This window comes from Pygoscelis adeliae, unplaced genomic scaffold (assembly GCF_000699105.1).
Source record: "Pygoscelis adeliae isolate BGI_AS28 unplaced genomic scaffold, ASM69910v1 Scaffold66, whole genome shotgun sequence".
In the NCBI taxonomy this organism is placed as follows: Eukaryota; Metazoa; Chordata; class Aves; order Sphenisciformes; family Spheniscidae; genus Pygoscelis; species Pygoscelis adeliae.
In genome coordinates, this window is record NW_008825167.1 from 1630814 (window position 1) to 1649737 (window position 18924).

Here is an 18924-nt window from a genome sequence, read left to right on the forward strand (position 1 = left end):
GTGCTGCAGGGCACGCCTCACCCCCTCGGCCCTGCCGATGGCGCCTGGGGGAAAGCATATTTCAGAAAGGGTGAAATGCTGCCCAGCAGTGAGGAGCGAGGGGAAGAAAGTGTGAGAAAGCCCTGCGAACACCAGAGTGAGAGCAGATAGAGGGGAGGGAGGTGCTCCAGGCACCCGAGCAGAGATTGCCCTGCAGCTCCTGGAGAAACCCCAGTGAGGCAGGTATTTCCCTGCAGCCTGTGGAGAGACCACGCTGCAGCCAGGGGTAAAGTGTGAGGAGGAATTCTGCATCTCTTTGCAGAAGATGCGAAAAGATGGGCAACGAGGAACAAAAGTTGTGTTAATGTTGGTAGTTTTTGGTCACTGTTACATTTCTCTGGAATAGGGCAATTGGAGCTGTGTGGCTAGATGTTTGAACCTGTCCCAAGAGCAACCTGAGCAAAGACCTCACTCTGCCTCCTTTTCTCCACGTGATGTTGTACAACACAAAATTGGGAATGAACCCAAGAGACACAGGCGCAATGAAATGAAATCAGATGTGAGAGACAGCATTCAAGGACTGCCTTTTCTTCATCTGTACATCTCTTCTGTTTTTCAGGATAAGAGATTCCTTTAAGACTCTATTAATTGCATTACTTTGTGTGGTCCTTTAGTGAGAACTAGGGAGGTAAGAGCTCTAACATCCAGGTAGGGCTGCTGAGGCATGAGGAGGAAGGGGGGACAGAGGAAGAAGACAGAGCTTTTGATGCAAGGTCAGTCACCTAAAACATATTGCAGGTTATCAGGCAAAAAAAAGGCCTGCGTATAGGAATACCCTTACGACGGCAAGCATTCCCTTTTGGCATTTGTGGTATGTAAGCCACTTAACTTGGAGCTTTTCGTTTCCTTCAATAGTAGTGGCTTGGAAGGGCAGGTCAGTATCACTCCCTGTTTTAGAGATGGAATAACTGAGGCATATGCTAATGTTACTCTTTCAGACCTAGGCAGAGAATCAAGATCTCTGAATCCTGCTGGTAGACTGATGGTCCAGCCAGTGATGTGGTATCCTTCCTTTCAGCAAAAGCAGTCTACTGCTTTGCAAAGGCCGCACTTAGTACTTTCAGTGAATGCTGCAGTATTTCTGTTCAGTGGTTTTGAGATACCATTGTGGTATTTAAATATTTGTGTGGTCTGCCTTGCTTCCAGCACGGGTGTGGTATTTATTTAATGAAAGGGGAGGAGCAATGTGGCATGTGTGAAAGCCTGCAGGTATTAAGAGAAACGAAGTATTATACTGCAGTAGTCAACCTGGGGTATCGCGCTATATTAATTTCAAATACCTCAGGCTCTTTGTCAGCTTCTGTGGGGACTTAAATGGAGATTGTAATGGTAACTTATGTAAGTTTATTCCAGCATAGCAAAATAAAAAAAAAACACAACACTGAAGATAAAATATTTAATTAAATTCTTTATCTTTGATTGAAAATTTGACTTCCAAAGGAAGATTAACGTAGCATCATGAGTAACCATGGGATGATTTCATCACTACTAATTTGAACACGAAATGCGTCGGCATATAGAATTCAGTCAGCTTTGTGAATTAAAAGCCTCTGATGTCTGTATTAGAAATATCCTGTAGATAAAATTTACGTATGAAAGCTTCCATTCTACTTTTGTTACAGCATATGGTGGTTAGCTGTGATGGTGCTTTATATTTTAGAGTGGCAGTGGCTCATTGATATTCTCAACCATTTTCCACTGCTGAGGTAGCAACTGAGAATTACTTTTTGCTAGTGTGTGTGGAAAGAGAGAGACAACCTTTTAACCTTTTTGAACTCTCTTACTTTGCATATTGGCATAGGAGGAAAAATAGTGATCCTCTAGAAAAGGAGAGGCTGTCATCCTGGACATTGACAATGTGCTTTGTACTTGTTTCTATTTAAATCCTACCAGTAATTTCTTTTTTACCCCCTTCAACATGATTTTATGCTTATAACTCTCATTAATGAAAATAAAGCAAGCCATAGAGTATCGGTCTTCCTGTCACTTTTACATGTTTAGTAAAATAAAACAATAAAGCCTTCTTAAGAAAAAAATGAAAATTAATAACAAATGGAAAAACTTTAAAACCAAAGTGGTTTCTCCCTGCCCTTGGAAATGTGTTTGTTTTATTTCATTATTTCATATTTTAAAAGCCTTTCCATTAAACTGCAGTCTTTTTGAAAGACAAGATTCAACTCCAATAACTGCTATACTTTTTTTGGTGACTCAATTCACTATTTCTGGCTTTACATAAACCCAGGCTTTTGTGTAAGAGATTATGATTAAAGTTACAATCAAGTACACTTTAAAAATTAAGAGGGACATCATTAAGAGATTTTTAACAAGAAATTTGTTTTCATTTTTAAAACAACTGCAATATCAAAATACTTGTAGAGAAAAGAGGCAATTGCTATTATTAAATTGAAAAACTTGGGAAATCTAAGTATTATTACAAAATAATGGGAACAAAAAAAAGTTATTTGAGGATGATGGAACTAACACCAAAACACACTTCTGACTTTGGACAGTTGGGTTAGAGTAGAAAGGGCTTTCCAGTGCCACTGGGGATGTCTCAGCTTCTCTTTGTGATATTTCCTTATTTGACAGCAGTCCTGTTTGAGCAGGGTGGTTGAATTCCTTATTTGAGCTGCAGAAGTCCTATGGGACCATAACTTTCTACGCTGGCTTCTGTGGGAGAAAGTCTTGGCTGAGGTCACGCTTCAATTGAGTCTCTGATACCGAAATAAGGAAAAGCAGCAATGTGGGCAAGCTGCTGGAAGGGCCGCTAAGCACCTGCTAGTGAGGTGTCTCCACTTCAGAAGGTGCCTGAAGCAGCATAGCCGCTGGACCACATTAGCGTTCTGTAATGTCAATGTAAGCGACGTCTCTTTCTGCCCGCTTTGCGTGTCAAGGGACGAGAATTCAAGGGTTTGAACACGGTTATACCGCGGAAGTTATACTGTGGAAGTTGGGCAGTTTCCACGCTACAAAAATTTCCTTCAAAATGTATGTATAGCAACACCGCTGGCCAAGTGGTACTATAGGAACTCACACCCAAGTGCTACATCCGCCTGCTGTAGAGCAAACACAGAATGCTCTGCTACAGAACCTGTTCCCACAGATTTCACCGATGATGCCTCAGTGTTAGCTTGCTTTTGCAGCATTATCCAAGTTCCAGTTGCGTTATCCAAGTGTCAGTGCTAACATTTAGAGACACTTAATGTCTTAGAATTAGTAATATTTGGCCTTTTTTTTCTCTCTTTTCCCCTCCTGAGGCTAGTAGTTGTGACCATTACTTTATTTTCAACTGGATAGTTCAAAACTGAACTAATGGTGTAGAGAAACAAGAAACACTTTGATAGCTGGTTATTTATTGCAATTGCAGACTAGTGTTTAATGGCAAATATGAAGAGTATGTCTGACTTCACACATTTTTAGATTTGCTCTTGTAGTAATGCAAGTAGTATAGTAGCTTTTAAGCACTCTGCTAGGTTCCAGGAAAAAATGAGATATCTTGGGAAAAGCTGAGGACAAAGCTTTGTAAAAATGTTGATTTAGATAGACAGTGATTTCCATTAGATATATACAAATCTATTGTCAGGATAAACACTATCAGGTAACTGTAGGTTACATCAATATCCCAGTGTCTGTTCTCAGAATCTTTCCCTTTCTGTTTTTTGAGTTTATGCAAGCTATCAAAAGGTCCTATGTTGGTTCTTATACCTACCTACAGAAGGTAGACCTTCTTTGGTTCAAGACGAAAAAGCGATAAAGATAGAACTATATACCGTTTTGCTTTGAATTTAGGGCTAGGAAGTTGAATGTTTGTTTTGCAAAGAAAACCATTGTGTCTAACTGTGTGAATGTCTTCCCTGGGTTTATGCCACTGAACTTGAAACCCCACCAGGGATGTGCAGCACTAAGGTGAAAATTACTGTTCTGCTATTGCAGGTTCCCAAGTAGATAGAAAATTTTCTTAGTATTGTATGTTCTTAATCTTACATGTCCTCTTATTCAAAAATTACATCATAACAGTAAAACTAGGAATGCATACCAGATAAAGAACTGGTCTTGTTGAAGTTAATAGTAAATGTTCTCAAAAGGTCGGGATTTTTTTCCAACACTAACTCAGGTCAGCAATAACAGCACCACAAAGGATGCTTGTGTACTTGTATTTTCTACAGTAACTCCTTAATTGTAAAGTGTAAAGTGCTTTTGTCCACCTATGAAATACTCCTGCATTTAGGATGTTTCAATACAAATATAATTCTGCTGATATGTCCGCCACTCATTTGAGGCCTTCATTACAGTTGCGGGTCTGTTAGCTGAAATGACTCTTTCTGAAAATAAAACTAGGTTTTGTCTCCCTACTGAAACTTGGAATTAAGTGTCTGAGCTTGTTAGGGTTTACTGTATGCAGCTGACTTAAAATAATAGTCAACACAACAATCTGGGAGAGAAGAGCAAAGAGGTGATGATCTTAATTATATAAAGAAACCTGCGTGCTGCTTTATTGCAACAGACATTTTTGCCAATGTGCATTTTGGACATTGTGTTTCTTCTAGTATGTGAACTTGTACATAAACTTTACATGCATTGAAACTGTATGGGAAATATATAACTTACCAACTGTTGGATCTGCAGAATAAAACTTTCTACATTTGCAGTGATGAATATTTTTCAGGTATTTTCATATGCTTTTCAGAATTTAACTTAGCTGTCAGACTACTCAAAAGATCAAAATATAGCAGACGGTAGTGTTTTGAAGTGATAGTTTAGAATGAATTTCCAGATCTCAAAACTGGCACCTGTTAGATCAGAATACAATGAATTATGCCCACTCCTACTGCATCTCACTATCCATTTCTGGTTCCGTGGATATTAAGGGTGATTCAGTATGCCTTTTGTGCTTGGCAGTCTGATTTCCACAGCTAAGTAAATATAAATAGCATGATTTCAATTGCAAAACATTGATTTCCTCCCAAAGCAGATGTGTTTTATCTAGCTAGTGGTAGGATGTTTCAAGACAAGATCACTGTTCCTATTTACATTTAAAAATAAAGAGCAAAAAGAAAAGAACACCTTGATATATTTGTATTTTGGTTGTTAAGTGTTGGCTTGTTTGTCTGACAGTCTTTCCTTAGCTAAGGTATCTTGGATATCCAAACTGCTTTTATTAAAATAGTCTGTGCTTTTAAAGGCTGAACCGTATAAGCAGGTGTTTTGCATGCCTGTAAATTTTTTTTTTTTTTCCCCAATTAGAATGACTACTGGTTGATTTTGGTCTTGATGCTGGTTGACTACATGCCTCTTCTTTTCCTTTCCTTTTTCCACTGGTTGCTCCAAAATACAATGAAATAAAAACAAACTTCTTAATCATTGAGGTCAGTGACAGAAGGGAGTAGACCACTGTGCTGTTGCAGGTCTTACCAGAGCAGCAGAAAAGTTACCGGTTCTTCTAATTCCCAGTCTTTTTGAAGGTTACCGCCCTCATGGCTCAGATGCAGTAGGAGATCACACGAGAGCTTACAGCTGAAACTTCAATGTCTCTAAATTCATCTTTGACAAACAGTAGAGCTCAGCTTGTTCAGATTTGGTCACTCAAGTATGTATTTTGTGTGTAAACAAGGATCTGATGAACATCTGCAGCTCCCTCAGATTTTGAATGTTCTTGTCTCAAGAACTGAATACCTTGTTTTCTGACTGAGCCAGGGCTAGAGGCAAGAGTTTGAATCCTTATTAGCACTTCTTAAATTGCCTGTGAAGCCAGAAAGACGTCCCCCGACTTTCTGCTCTTCTTTCCAGTCTTCCCTCATGAATTCTATAGTCCAACTGGTATGTGAAATCTTATCCAGCGTTCTTAGCAGCAGCTGTAGCCACAGATTTAGCTTTCCTTAGATACAACCCCAGACAAAAAACTTGTCCCACCTCTTCCGGGATTTGTGCCAGCACAGTTTTAAGAGGCTTCCAGACTTGAGGTTTGCATCTTTTGTTCCCCCCATAACAATAAAAGCAGAGTTAATTGTAAGTGGCAGATGCTCAGTTTATGAAGTGCAAACGTGTTTAGAGTGACATGTGGGTAAGTGCCCAAGGTTAGATACTCAAGTCAGTAAAAGGGAATTTAAGTTCACTTTGCATTGAAAAAACTTTTCTGTTATTTGGATTTTTGAACCAAGTATGAAAACATTAAAGTGTTCTGTTTCATCCAGTAATATGATCTGTGACTTATTTAGGTCAAAATGATTTTGATGTCCAACCAAATGCTTCAGTCCTTATTAATATAATAGCACAGGTGTTTTATAGAGTTTTATGTTTCTAAATCAGGTGGTAACTTCTTTTAAAGAAGCGTTGATTTTTCTTTCTTTCCCAGTTTGTTCTTCTCAGCGTGTGTCACACTAAATGTCACATTGAATTTGTGACTCTGTGAAGCCATCTATACTGCAGAATTTTAAATGCCTAAGAGGTGTTTTTTCTTCCTGTGCTAATCTTAATCAAATGACTGACCCTTGCTACTTACCTGGATTCCTTGGGAGCTTCAGCTTTTTTTTTTCCCTCCCTTGTTTCTTTTGTTCTTAGAAAATTTGATCATTAAACAATTAGACTTCAGGCAGAACAGCAAACGACACGTGGATAGTAATGAGGTCAGAAGCTCCCACATACAACCTGTTGAGTCTTCACAGAGGAGCTATGCCATGCTAAATTATCTGCATGTGTTGGTGAGCAGTACTCTGGCAAGGATGAATGAGAGGCTGAGCATAAAGGAGAGCTCTAACGGAAGAAATGATGGACACATTCATTCTGGTGAATCCCACTATCTGTCAGAACCATGTCTGCTGTCCCTGCTAAATCAAATCCTTCTTGACGTTAGCAGCTCTGATAGCTACCTGCTAGGCTACAAAATCTGTGCTAAAAAAGGATTTCCCATTTCAGTTTGATTCAGCCACCCAGTTTAGCAATATGTTTATTACTTTTGGAACCACTCTGTGGATAGACTTAGTACTGCACTGAGTATGAAGGAACTGGGGTTCGATTCAAGAGGTGGGTGGGGTGCTTGATTCCGTGACCATGAAAAGAAATGTGTGTGTGTGGTGCTTTTGATTGTGTGTGACATCAATATTTTCATGACCTCCCTTTTGAATCAGAGTCACTAAAAATGGTGTTTATGTTTTCTGAGTGCAGAGTTTCAGAGCGGAGAACCGGATCTTTACCTTGAAGCTGCATCGAAGCCAGATTGCGAATCTTGGGCTGTGGCACTGGGACAGGCAAACTCGGAAGGTTTGCAGAATAAAATTCAGCAGCTCCGGAGGCTGATCATGGAAATCAAAGAGGAGAGATCATCAGATGAAGCACGGCAGTTTCTCCCTTCATCCCAAGTAGACAGTCTAGGAGAGCCACAGTTTACAAGTAAGTGCGTATACTCATTTTATTGAGTGATACGATAAAAATGGCCTTCTCGCTGTAGCAGTACAGATAGTGTCACAAACAGGGTACGTAATGCAGTTTAACTTGTTGCTTGACGAAGTGCAGTTGTAGAGGAAGTAAACTGATGAAGATTATCTTTGAATATCATTACCTGATATATTTTGATTTATGCAGATAACCTTCAGTGGAACAAATGTGTGATTACTATGTTTCTGAATTTTTCTCTCTAATCTGTTTTCTTCATAAGACTTAGAAATTGTTTAGTTAGAAATATTCTTTTCCCCTTTTGTGTCCTATATGAACACATGGACTACCGTTTAAAGTAGTCTGATAACTTTGATAAATGTATAAAGTTTTAGTGATACTTAAATTAGTATCACAGATTTGTTCTTTGTGATATAAAAGCACTCTGGGGATTTGAAAGCACGTAGCCATATGTTGAGTCATGTTTGGTGCACTGGAGTCCGGGCAATGTATTTCAGTTGCCCAGTTACTTAATCAAGTCTGTATCCAGCATATTCGTAAAGGTGTTCCAGACCAACATGCTGACTCTGCTAGTGGCACAATTCAACTCAGAAACTTGTTATAACTCTGTTTAAAAAAAAAAAAAAAAAAAAATTTTTTAAATTTTTTTTAAAAAAAAAAAAAAAAAAAAATCTTATTTGCTATTTCTTACTGACCAAGGCCTTTCTAAGCTCTTCAGCTGTAATTTTTCTTGCACAGACTTGAATGATTAGCTATAGGAATGAGAACAGCGTGAAACTAGACCTATTCAGCAGCATCAAGTTTTCATGGAGCAAGAACAGCTATAAGTCTTGGTGGGGGTTTTTTGTGGGTTTTTTTTGTAATTATTTTTAATTTTTAACAAAAATCTTGCATTCCAGTTCATATACCAACTTGGTCCTTCCCATCTGACCAATTTCTTCAATACTGGCAAATACTTAATAATGCTCACTGGAGACAATACATAAATGTCAACAAGAGACAGTTTAATTTCTGCAAGGTTCATTGATGCTGTAGTTGTGATCCGATTACTTCCTGCAAAGGGTGAACCACTCGGTGTTATTTAACTGTCCTTCCTACCTTTCTCTCGTTGCAGCTTTGTGGTTCACTCCTTTATCTTAGCACAATAAGAAAATATTGTCCTTTGCAGTAAAATATGCACTAGAACATAATTCCCCAGTGGAGGGAATTAAAATGTTCTTACTGTCCTTGGTATATGAGAAAAGGAATTCGTGTCCTATTTTCCAAAAAGAAATTGGTTTTGTTGCTTTACAATTTATATGTAGGTCAATAACATGGTGATATATTTTACTATATTAACCTGATTTACCTGCTTTCACAGAACATGTTTTTTTGTTTCCATTTTTAATGTGACGATATACCTACTTAAAAATGAATTGTTAGATTTAATATTTTTTCCAACAGATCTATAGTTAGTTGTTGTGATCAAAAATCTTACAAATACCCGTTCATGAAAGGTTGGGTTTTTTTTTCCCCTTAGTTTCCTTTCCCAGCAACAGTTTCTATTAAAAAGAAAGAAGTCTTCAAAAGTAGTCTTTTTTTTTTCAGGCAAGTATTTCATGCAAAGGTCTCTTTCACTGAGTTTGTAACATAAAATGTTACTCTGATGGCGATGGCAGGTAGTTAGAGGTAGGAATTAGGCATGTGAAAGTTTTACTGTGTATTAAAAAGCTAGACATTGAAATAAAATTATTTCTAATTTTTTTTTTCTTTTTCTTAACCTTTAAAGGTATTCAGAGAATTGCAAATGAGCCAAAGCTGGAGTTCAGTCTTGGTAAGATACAATTTTGATGTCTTGGGAATTGCAATGGCCTGTGTGCGTGAAGAGTTTTCATATATATATATTTTTTTTTTTTTAATATATATATATAAAACACCATATATGGTGTTATACACGGTAACATGTTACCTGTTTAAAAAAAGTGGAAGAACCCTGGTTCCTTTAGGTAGGAGACATGCCTGTGCATGTCGTTGAAATGCTGACTTTAGATTCTTAATTGGTTGAAGTGGCTAAAGATCTCTTGAGTTCTCTAATGCTGTGCTGCTCTACCAAGCTGAAAATCTGCCCAATAGCTTTGTGAATGTTGTTTATGAAATATTGCTTATTTGGGACAAGACATTTAAGATGGAGTTTTTAAAAAGACGTTTTATTCAGATAAAAGTATTGTCCCTTTAGAACAAACTTTTATTTAAAAGCATCGATTATTATTTTGTAGAGAAGACTCAATATTGAACATTTATCTGATTTTCTCTTTTTATACTTAGTATAAAAAGTAATTAGTATATGAGAACTATATGTTAGCATGGTATATAATATAAGAGAACTTTTGTTTCAGGAGGTGTTCTGTCAGCTCAAGCCTCCCTCTCTATTCAGAGGTATACAGCATGATTAAGATTGCTCAGTAAGTCAGGCAAGCCAGTTGAATGATCATGTATTTGTAATACAAGATAAAGGTGCATAATATTTGCAGCCCAAACTGTGCCATTTAGAAAGGAAAATTGTCAACTTTGTCATTGCTCTTTCAGTGCAAAAACTTTGAAGCTTTTGAAATCGTGAGATAATTATTTGCTGTAGAAGTGCTAAATACAATAATTTTATATCAGAAATCAGAATAATAGCTGGGTTTAGTTGATTAACGGTTGGACTCGATGATCTTGAGGGTCTTTTCCAACCTGAATGATTCTATGATTACTCCCAGCTCCTGTATATGGTAAAATAACAGAGTTGCAAATAATGTATCTTTTGAAATATCTGATGCTGTGTGCTGCATACATTATGAAATGACTAAAACTTGTCCAACTTGTTCTGATTTTTGCATTCATATAACCTGCTAATATGCATCTCGTTGTACAGCTGTACACTGAGAAACTTTTTACTCAATGCTATTCAATATCTGTTATATTTACTCTGATGGAAACACTTTAAAACATCTATTGCAAAAGTGTGTGTGTATGTGAGAGAAAGGGAGAGGGAAATAGAGGCATTCGTAAGCAGGGTATTATGTAAAAATCAATCAAACTCCACTATTTGCAGAACTTAAATTATCTACAAACAAATCTTCCTCAGAGCCCCCCCAACACAGCAAACAAGATGGCATCAGTGACGTGCCTTCAGGTTCTTGCCCTGCTCATTCCATCATGGCAGCCTGTTTCCTGGCCCTGTCCTTTGAACTGGGTTACACTTGGCTTGTGCGCTGCTGTAACTACGCTGATTTAAAAGCTGATACCCTAAAGCTGTGCCCTTTGGGGCAGATGCAGTTCTACCCGATACAATAATTTTTAGATTCCCTTAGCTGTATCTGGGTAGCTTTACCTGTATGCCTTTTAAAAGCTAGACAGTTACAGCATTGCAAAAACATTATTGAGTAGTTTTTTTCTGTAGGGACTATTTCTGCTGAAATTGTTAAATGTTGGCATGGAAGAAAGGCCTAGTTCTGGTGGGGAATTACCATGCTATAAAAACTAAGAGCGATTTTAACTTTTCTGTGCCTTTCTGTACACGTTTTATAGGTGATGTGACTGTAGTATTTGGGCATAGCTAGCAACTGCTATGCTCCAGAGATAACAAACTCCCAGAATGACCCTGGTGTGGCGTAGGAGAGGGATGAAGGTGCTGCAGGTGGTAACTGCAAATTAGATGAGCCGTACTTCAGGAGAAGTTGCTTTCAGTGATCAATGTACCCCAGCAGGCAGAAGCGTACAAACGATGTAAAGCCATTTTCGGACTTGTTTGGGCCCATGCTGGACGGAGCTCTGTTCACTCATGGTGTCAGTATTTGTGTTCTGCATTTGGTTGTTTCTAGTAGGAATTTATGTTCTGTGGTTTGTTCTGCAGCATTATTGATTGAGTCATTGCAGCTCTGTGAGCGATCTTATACATTAACTTCTGCTGCTGCTCAGGTAACAAGTAAGAGTAACAGTGTAAACCTCTTGTTTTTGACCAGTATTCCTGGCCAATGTCGTAAGTCAGGGATATTTGGCAGCGCAGGCAATGACGCAAAGCTGATTCTTAGTGTTTTGATCCCAAAATAATACTAAATATTTAAGCATAACACATTTGCATTACGGGTATCCACCTTCAGTGGCTGAGCAGTCCATGGAAGACTTCAATTTTCTCATAAGTTACCCTTCTTACTGGAATATCAACATACCCACGCCAACAATTTCTAGCTGCAACCACCCCACTCACCACCACTGTGCTACTGGTGTACAAACGTACACGCAGCAGACACCTCTTGCTGGTAGGTGAGACAGGAACAATTCAGCTGGGAAGGGCGCGTGTGCCGTTTGGCCCAACCAGCCAGTTAAAATACCTCTCGCAAGGGCAGCCAGTCAAGATGCCTTCTGTGCTCTTCACCTGGTTATTGGTAGGGCCGGACAGGGCTCTCACTCTGACAGGACGGTCCATGCATCTGGGAAACGTGCACTACCTTGCTGTGCCAGCTGAGCCGGATAGCTGCCCCTCGGCTGCTGGCAGGCCAAGGGCACCGGTTGGCCGATCTCACCTTTTGAAGGCTTGGTTTATGTCGAATTGAAGACTTGGCGTTAGCTTTAGCTAATCAAGGACCTCCAAGGCCTCTCTGTGAGGCGAACCAAAGCATGGTAAGCAGGGATGAGAGAGAGAGAGAGATTTGCTGCAAGCAAACACACTGCTGCGGTGTGTGCCTAACTTAGGTAACCAAATCTTAGGGCTCTGTAGAGACGTTTCAACTTGATTAGACTGGTCTTTGACATTTAGAATTTGGAAGGCAAATCTAACAGTTAATAACCTATAAAACTGGTCTCTAGCCCTGAAAGAATGGCTTATATCGGTGATTTTGTTCATATGCATTATATAAATGATATTATTAGTTAAGTAGCATATACGCATGTATGCAAATAGACATTTGCTTATATCAGTTAATATATGCATGTTTTTAACTATATTAAAAAATTGTCACTTACCACATAATTGTACTTTGTAACTCTTCTGTCCCTAGTTGGTCAATAAAGAACATTCAGAAATGGAACTCTCCAGTAACTACCACAGAATATAGCTTTTTAATAATATTTAGGTGCTGCCTAATATGAGTTTTATTTAGGGACCATATATCTAAATACTGCTTTGCAACATTTGAAGTTCTGATAACTAAATTTTGAAACAATGTTGTTAAAAAGTCTTGTTAGGGACTTGTATTCAGTTGTGGTAGCTTACTTGCTGCGTTCTATATCCATAACACTCTGGGAAGTGGTCTCTTCATAAAATGTCCAAAATATTGCCTTCTTTTTATTTTATTTTAAAGTTCAGTAAAGTTTTTTTTGCTGAGGTTAAAGCAAACGATAAAATTCTTCTGAATTATAGCTTTCCACTGCATACATTCAGCATTTTCAGGAGTGTACCTGATCTTGTAACATTCCTTGTTTTGGAGTCAGAGCTTCCTTTAGACTAAGATTTTTTGATTTTTATATTCCTGAGGACTCTTTGGAAATACGGCTGGTTATTGAACCTTGTAACTGTGGGGAAGTTTTACTTTTCAAACTTTATCTTGTTGTTCGGGCTTTTCAATTCATTCTGTTTGCATGCTGTTTTACGAAGCACTAGGAGGTAGCACGTGTCAGTCTGTGCAGAGTGCTGAGTAGAGAGGAGGAACAGAGCAAAAGGAATAAAAACAGATCCTGGGCCTAAATAAAAACCAATCTACCAAACAGTGAAGCTGATAAGAATCTTTCCCATGACTTTGAAGTGCACAGGGTTAGTTCTTTTGGAGAAATGTTTATTTTGGAGTTACTATTCTTGGTTGCTTCTTTAAAATATCCCAGCCCTTGAGTCCCAGATCTAACTAAATATGGTGTAGGTTCCTGACTTCACATTGATTTCAGCGTAGCTACTTTGTGATATGTGCACTTAGCTGAAGTATTATGTAATAGTTACAGGAAATAAATTATATTAAGCATATTGGGAACACTATTGTAAAGTTTTTAAGAGCTTGCACTTCTAAAGGTATTTGCATTTACTTGATGGTGAACTGACAAAGCAGCACAAGAAAACTCAATAATCAGAAAAATGAAGGAGCAGGGCAGAAGGCACAGCTGGTAGTGAAAGTGCTCAGACATGAAGTCAGTAATGAACATGATGTTACTATGGGGAAAAACATTTGAAAAAATAGTTACTCCCTCAATGACCAATAGAATTCATTTTGACATGTTTCAGTGTTTTTGAATTTGTCTAATTGATTAGAGTTGTGAGGAAAGAGCAAAGGACATTGCAGTTGTGGGTGTAGTATAATAATCTAGGTAACTGTATAGAAAGGAATGTCTCTGCACATGTTGTAGGCATATTCAGGTACTAATTTTAGTGAAAGCACCTGTCTAGCATCTCCAAAAGCTTTCAGTTTCTTGGGAAGTACGTTAGGGCAGTGAAGTTTGATGGACTGTCCTATTGTTGCATAACATCTAGGTACTTTTCAAGGTATAGAATAATGTAAATCTCACAGTTACGTCCTTTTACAAAATCTCATTGAATAGTGCACAATTCATAGAAAACTTCAGCAAGTAGTTGTAAAAATTAAAATTTCTAGGTATTTATTTTTTCATTTTACCAAATAGTGGGTCGATACAAGAGCTGTCTACCTGTAAATGCAGAAGCTTTTATTCTTCACTGTCTTATTTTTCCCAGAGTAATATTGTGATGGCATCCCTTGGAAAAGATCTTGAAGCAGATTTAACTCTGCATACTGAACCTAAATGGTACATTGATGCTGCTCAAAGACCATGACTAAATGATTTTTCCAATTCTGAAACATAATCTGGAGCTTTTTCAGCAACAGCTGTTCCTAGAAGAGTAATAAGCAGAAATACTATTTTTATCCATACCACAAACTTGGAGTCAGAGTCTTGATCCTAGTAGAATTTTCCCATCTAACTCAGTTATCCTTCTGCTCCATCACATTACAGGTTGGTGAATAACTGATACTTTGTTGTGTTAGCCAAATTAAAAAAAAAAAAAGAATCATCACACTTTTGAGTAAATTTAAAAAGAAAAGCGATCATTTCTCCATGAATCAAACTGAAAGTGTCGTGTTATGCTGAAGGGTGTTTATCCCTCAAAAAAAGTTAAGTGTTGGCCATGTTAGGAACAATACTAGCAAAAAATATAAAAATGAAGAGTGGGTTTGTGCTTTTTTGTATTTTATCTTATTTTTACATTTCACCCTCTTTTTGTTGAAACAGTTTGCTGAATTTTACATGAATTTGTTCTGGTCCCACACAAATTTCATCTTCCACCAAACTAGCTAGTCCGGGTTTTTTTCATAGTTTTACTGATGTATATTAGATGCTGTTTCTTCCCAACAACAAAAAAATAGATAAAAGACAAGCTAAACTGGACAGAAAAAATTAAGGAAGTAGAAAAGGTATCATGTGATCGGAAAGAATGCTCTTTTTTCCTCTGGGAACTACTTATTGGGATTCTGACTGTTTTGAGACTTTTGCACTGCAGCATAAGATGCTGTAAATGCATTTTATTCTTAGCAGCTTAGTGTTGCTAGGATGAACTTCTTTTTGACAGAAAGGATCCTCCCAAAGAAGTAGCAATTTCAAGCCCAGTCTAATAGGCTGTGTTGGCATGTTTTGAGTGGTTTTGACTTAAGACTTGTCATGTGTTTGAACTAGCTCATAGAAGAGTTTCCTTTTCCCCCCACCTTATGCAGGTGAACTTGAGCTAACTTTCAGTCTGTTTCAGTGCAGTTAAAGCAACAAGTGAAACTGTCTTCCAAAAATGTTCTAAGGTAGTGCATGCCCATCACCTTTCATGTCATGCTGTCATCTCTCTTTTGGCAGCATTTGATGATGGAACAGGATAACGCATATCGAGGAAATTGATAAGTGGGATCACAGAGAGTTGAGTGATGTTGAATTAGTGACCCCTGAGACTAAGTTCTCCTTACTGTGCTTCTGTGGCGCTCAGAGTAAGCTTGCTTTATTATATGCAGACATTATGTGAACACTGCTGAAAAGTGATTTGAGGATGGATTTGCCAAGACTCCACATCCTTCTTTATCCACCTCTTCTCCCACAGTACTTTGTTAGCTTTTGAGAGGGCCTTTGGGATTCTGTCATAGCCCTTGCCAAACTGAAAGAAACTGGTTTTGGGGTTTTTTTTATAGGTAGCTTTCTGAAGCCCTGCTCCTTCATCATTGTCCACCTCTTTAAAAGTAAAGCATCACTTCTAAATTTTGCATGCTGCATGCGCTGTCAGAGAAAAGGACTGTCTTTTTCAGTGGTATTGCCAAAACTGTCTGGATATTACCATTATGACTTGGTAATTTTCGGCCATTTTGTTCTAATAAAGTAGTCATAATGCCGCTACTGAAGTAACTAAAAATACAAAAGGAATGTATTGGTGTGTTTTCCCTTTTAAAATATTGCTGCCTTTTAGTCTTGCATGACTCTTCTGTTACGAGCATGTTCAGCGTCCTTCTTGCAGAAGGTTGTCCCATTCCATTTGGCAGTGTCAGCCTGCATTCTCTATTTGTCTTTCCAATTTCGTTCATTATATTCCGCCTCACTTTATGCGTAATGTATTATACCATTGTGGTTTGCTAACCTACAATGTTCACGATATTAAACCCTCTTTTAAGAATGTGTTACGTATACAAGGAAAAAATTTTGAAAAAATCAAATCCAGAAAATGGGGGGGGAAACACCAAAAAGCTCAAAACCAGAATCCTTTCAAAAACTCATATCCTTGGTCATTTTTTTCCAGATATGCTGGGTTTGAGTCCTAGAGACTTAGGCCAGTTTTTCAAATCTGTATCTGTAGGCAGTACTGTAATTTTAGAAATCTATCCTTCAATCCCTTTAGGACAGGGATTGCCTTCATTTGCATTGCAGCTAGAGAAGCAGCATGCTGTCACGAACTTTAAATATTAATCTGTATTAATTGTATCGCTGAATATGCAAAGACTCAAAAATCCCCAGTAATGAAACTTTGGAAGACGTTCAGTTAGCGTTCTGCCTATTTTCAACTTGTTGGCATCCATTGCTACTTAACGATATTCATTAAACAGCTATGACTTGTGTAAATTCAATTTCTGTGTAGGTTATAGAGATTAAAATTCTACATTACACCATGCTATGTAGCAGTTAGACACCACAGTGGGCTCATTAAATGCAGGGATGTTTATTTGCTCTGAAGTGGGTCAGAGCAGAGGATGAACCAGCATGAGGGAGTAAATCACTACTGATTGAGCATATTCCAGTATGATGGAGTAGAGGAATCCACTGACGTACTGATGCGAGTAGTAAGTAGCATGAGGATGTTTTGGGGTATCAATATTAGTAAACCCAGGTGTAAACTGGGTTTCAGGCAGTCTTCTTCCATTCTATTCTATGAAATTTAAGTACCTTCTGTTTCTGGAAGCTTTTGCTTTTAAGAAAAAAATTGTATTTGAACTACCAGGAGAAAGTGGATGACAGCCTTGTAAATACAAATGTGTATAAATCAGGGCTGCGACTAAGGGAAACTTTTAAATCTAATAGAATAAAGATTCTCACAGCGACTCTCACATGTTTTGATGTAAACACTTATCTAGAGATAAATTTTGAATAGCTATGGCTAATCTGTTTAGAGAGGAGTTTGTAGATACCTGAATTTGAAATGCTAAAGTTAAAACAGTTGAAAGGGTTTTTTGGAATTCAACCATTCTGAGACAGGGTTTTATCATCTTAGTTCTTGAGTGATGCAGCAAATAATAGGATTAAATTCTGTCAGAAATGTACAAACTCTGAAATCTCGTCAGAGTTAGCAAAACTGCTGCATTTACAAGGCCAAGAAAAAAGGAGGATAAGACTAGGAAGGATCTTTCTTTTTCAAATCTTGAGTAAATAAAATCAGTAGGCCTCTTAGTAAAATCAGGTTGTTCTTGACATTGAAAATGATACTTTTGTGTCTACTTCACACTTTTCTCATAGACTTCATAAATGTTGTCTCATGTTCGCAAAATTCCTTCTATCCAAAATTTCAAAGGTATAAGGTTGTGTCTATGCTAAAAACGGTAATGTTTTCTGTAAGGTTCATAGAATCATAGAATAGTTTGGGTTGGAAGGGACCTTTGAAGGTCATCTAGTCCAACCCCCCTGCCGTGGGCAGGGACATCTTCAACTAGAGCAGGTTGCTCAGAGCCCCGTCCAGCCTGACCTTGGGTTGGTTCAGTGCCCCAGTGAGGCTCGGTACTGGAAGCAGTTTAATTACAACAGCTCAGTCTTAGCATGGGTTCATCTACCTCATTCCATACCAATAAGGGTACTCATGCTGCTTTGCCTGAGCTAATTCTAGCTTCTGAGGTAAAATACTCAAAGCAATCAGAAACCTTTATGATAACTTGTAAGGCTTATTGAAAGTTACTTAGGAAAAGGGTTCCAGAGTTACTTAAGAATTTACAGATGTAGGTATTAGCCCAATTTTGACAGAATTGCATTAATCTTACGAATTTTTCTCACATAGATATTAAAAAAAAAAAAAAAAACCCAAACCCAAACAAACAACTCGGTAGGTACCTTAATTTGTCCTTTAGTATTTTTACAAGTGTAATGCTTGGCTTCTGAAGTATTAGGTGTTCTGGTGAATGTGACACGAACTTTTAAATGTCTGATGAAACTCAAAACTTGTTTCCAGGGTATTTTTAAGCTAGTTCATGGGAATGTAGGATTAAAGATCATTAAGTTAGAGAAAGTTATTTTTGGCATACACTGCTGTTCTTTTTTCCTCATTATTTTTCTCTTCCTGCTTTTCCCCAAAAATACAGCTCCTACTGTGCATACTTTCTCCTATTTGTCTTGCCAACCGATGTACTCTTTCCAGTTCAAGTTTTGAATCTCATTCTCTCAAATGAGTCTCTTCAGATTCCCTAGCATGCCTCCCATGTAAGTCTCTTAGATCTCATACTATGAGACTTGATTTGGGGGGGGGTGTGTGTTTGTGTGTACGCATGCGTGTAGCCTATTATACCTTTAGTCTTTAGGGTGCCAGAGTGGTGGAATAGAGCGGGTGGCAGAGGTATGTGTGAGTTCAGTGGCTGAGCTGGGAAGGGGAGAACATCGGCTTACCTAACAGTTCTCTGCTATGGAAGGAGTTTTATGGGCAGCATCTTCCTAGATAAGACTGGCACTGAGCCCACTCTCCCACTGCGTGACCAACGTGTCCACAGGTACAGCTCTTACATGATGGCTTTGTGCTTACCTGACACATAAGTCCATGACTGATTCCTCTGTGGATCCAGGAAACTGGTCTGAAAGAGGAGGACTGTTTAGATCCTTACTGGGAGTCATTTCTGTTGCAGACATTTATACACAGAGAACAACAAGCCAAATACGGATGAGTTATTCCTTTGTTCTTATAGAAAGCTCTGTAAGACTTCGTTACCTACAACAGAGATTTGGATGGCAGTCCTGGCACTGCTGCCTTCTTCCAACCTTTCC

At 38.2% G+C, this 18924-nt stretch overlaps 1 protein-coding gene across 1 annotated transcript in view; it reads left to right on the plus strand.

The window, feature by feature from the left end:
• INPP4B (inositol polyphosphate-4-phosphatase, type II, 105kDa) overlaps window positions 1-18924 on the plus strand; it is a 325870-nt gene that overhangs the window by 120113 nt on the left and 186833 nt on the right. The window contains 2 exon segments of the mRNA XM_009328759.1: window positions 7201-7425; window positions 9197-9241. Of these exon segments, the coding sequence (XP_009327034.1) occupies window positions 7201-7425; window positions 9197-9241 (270 nt within the window).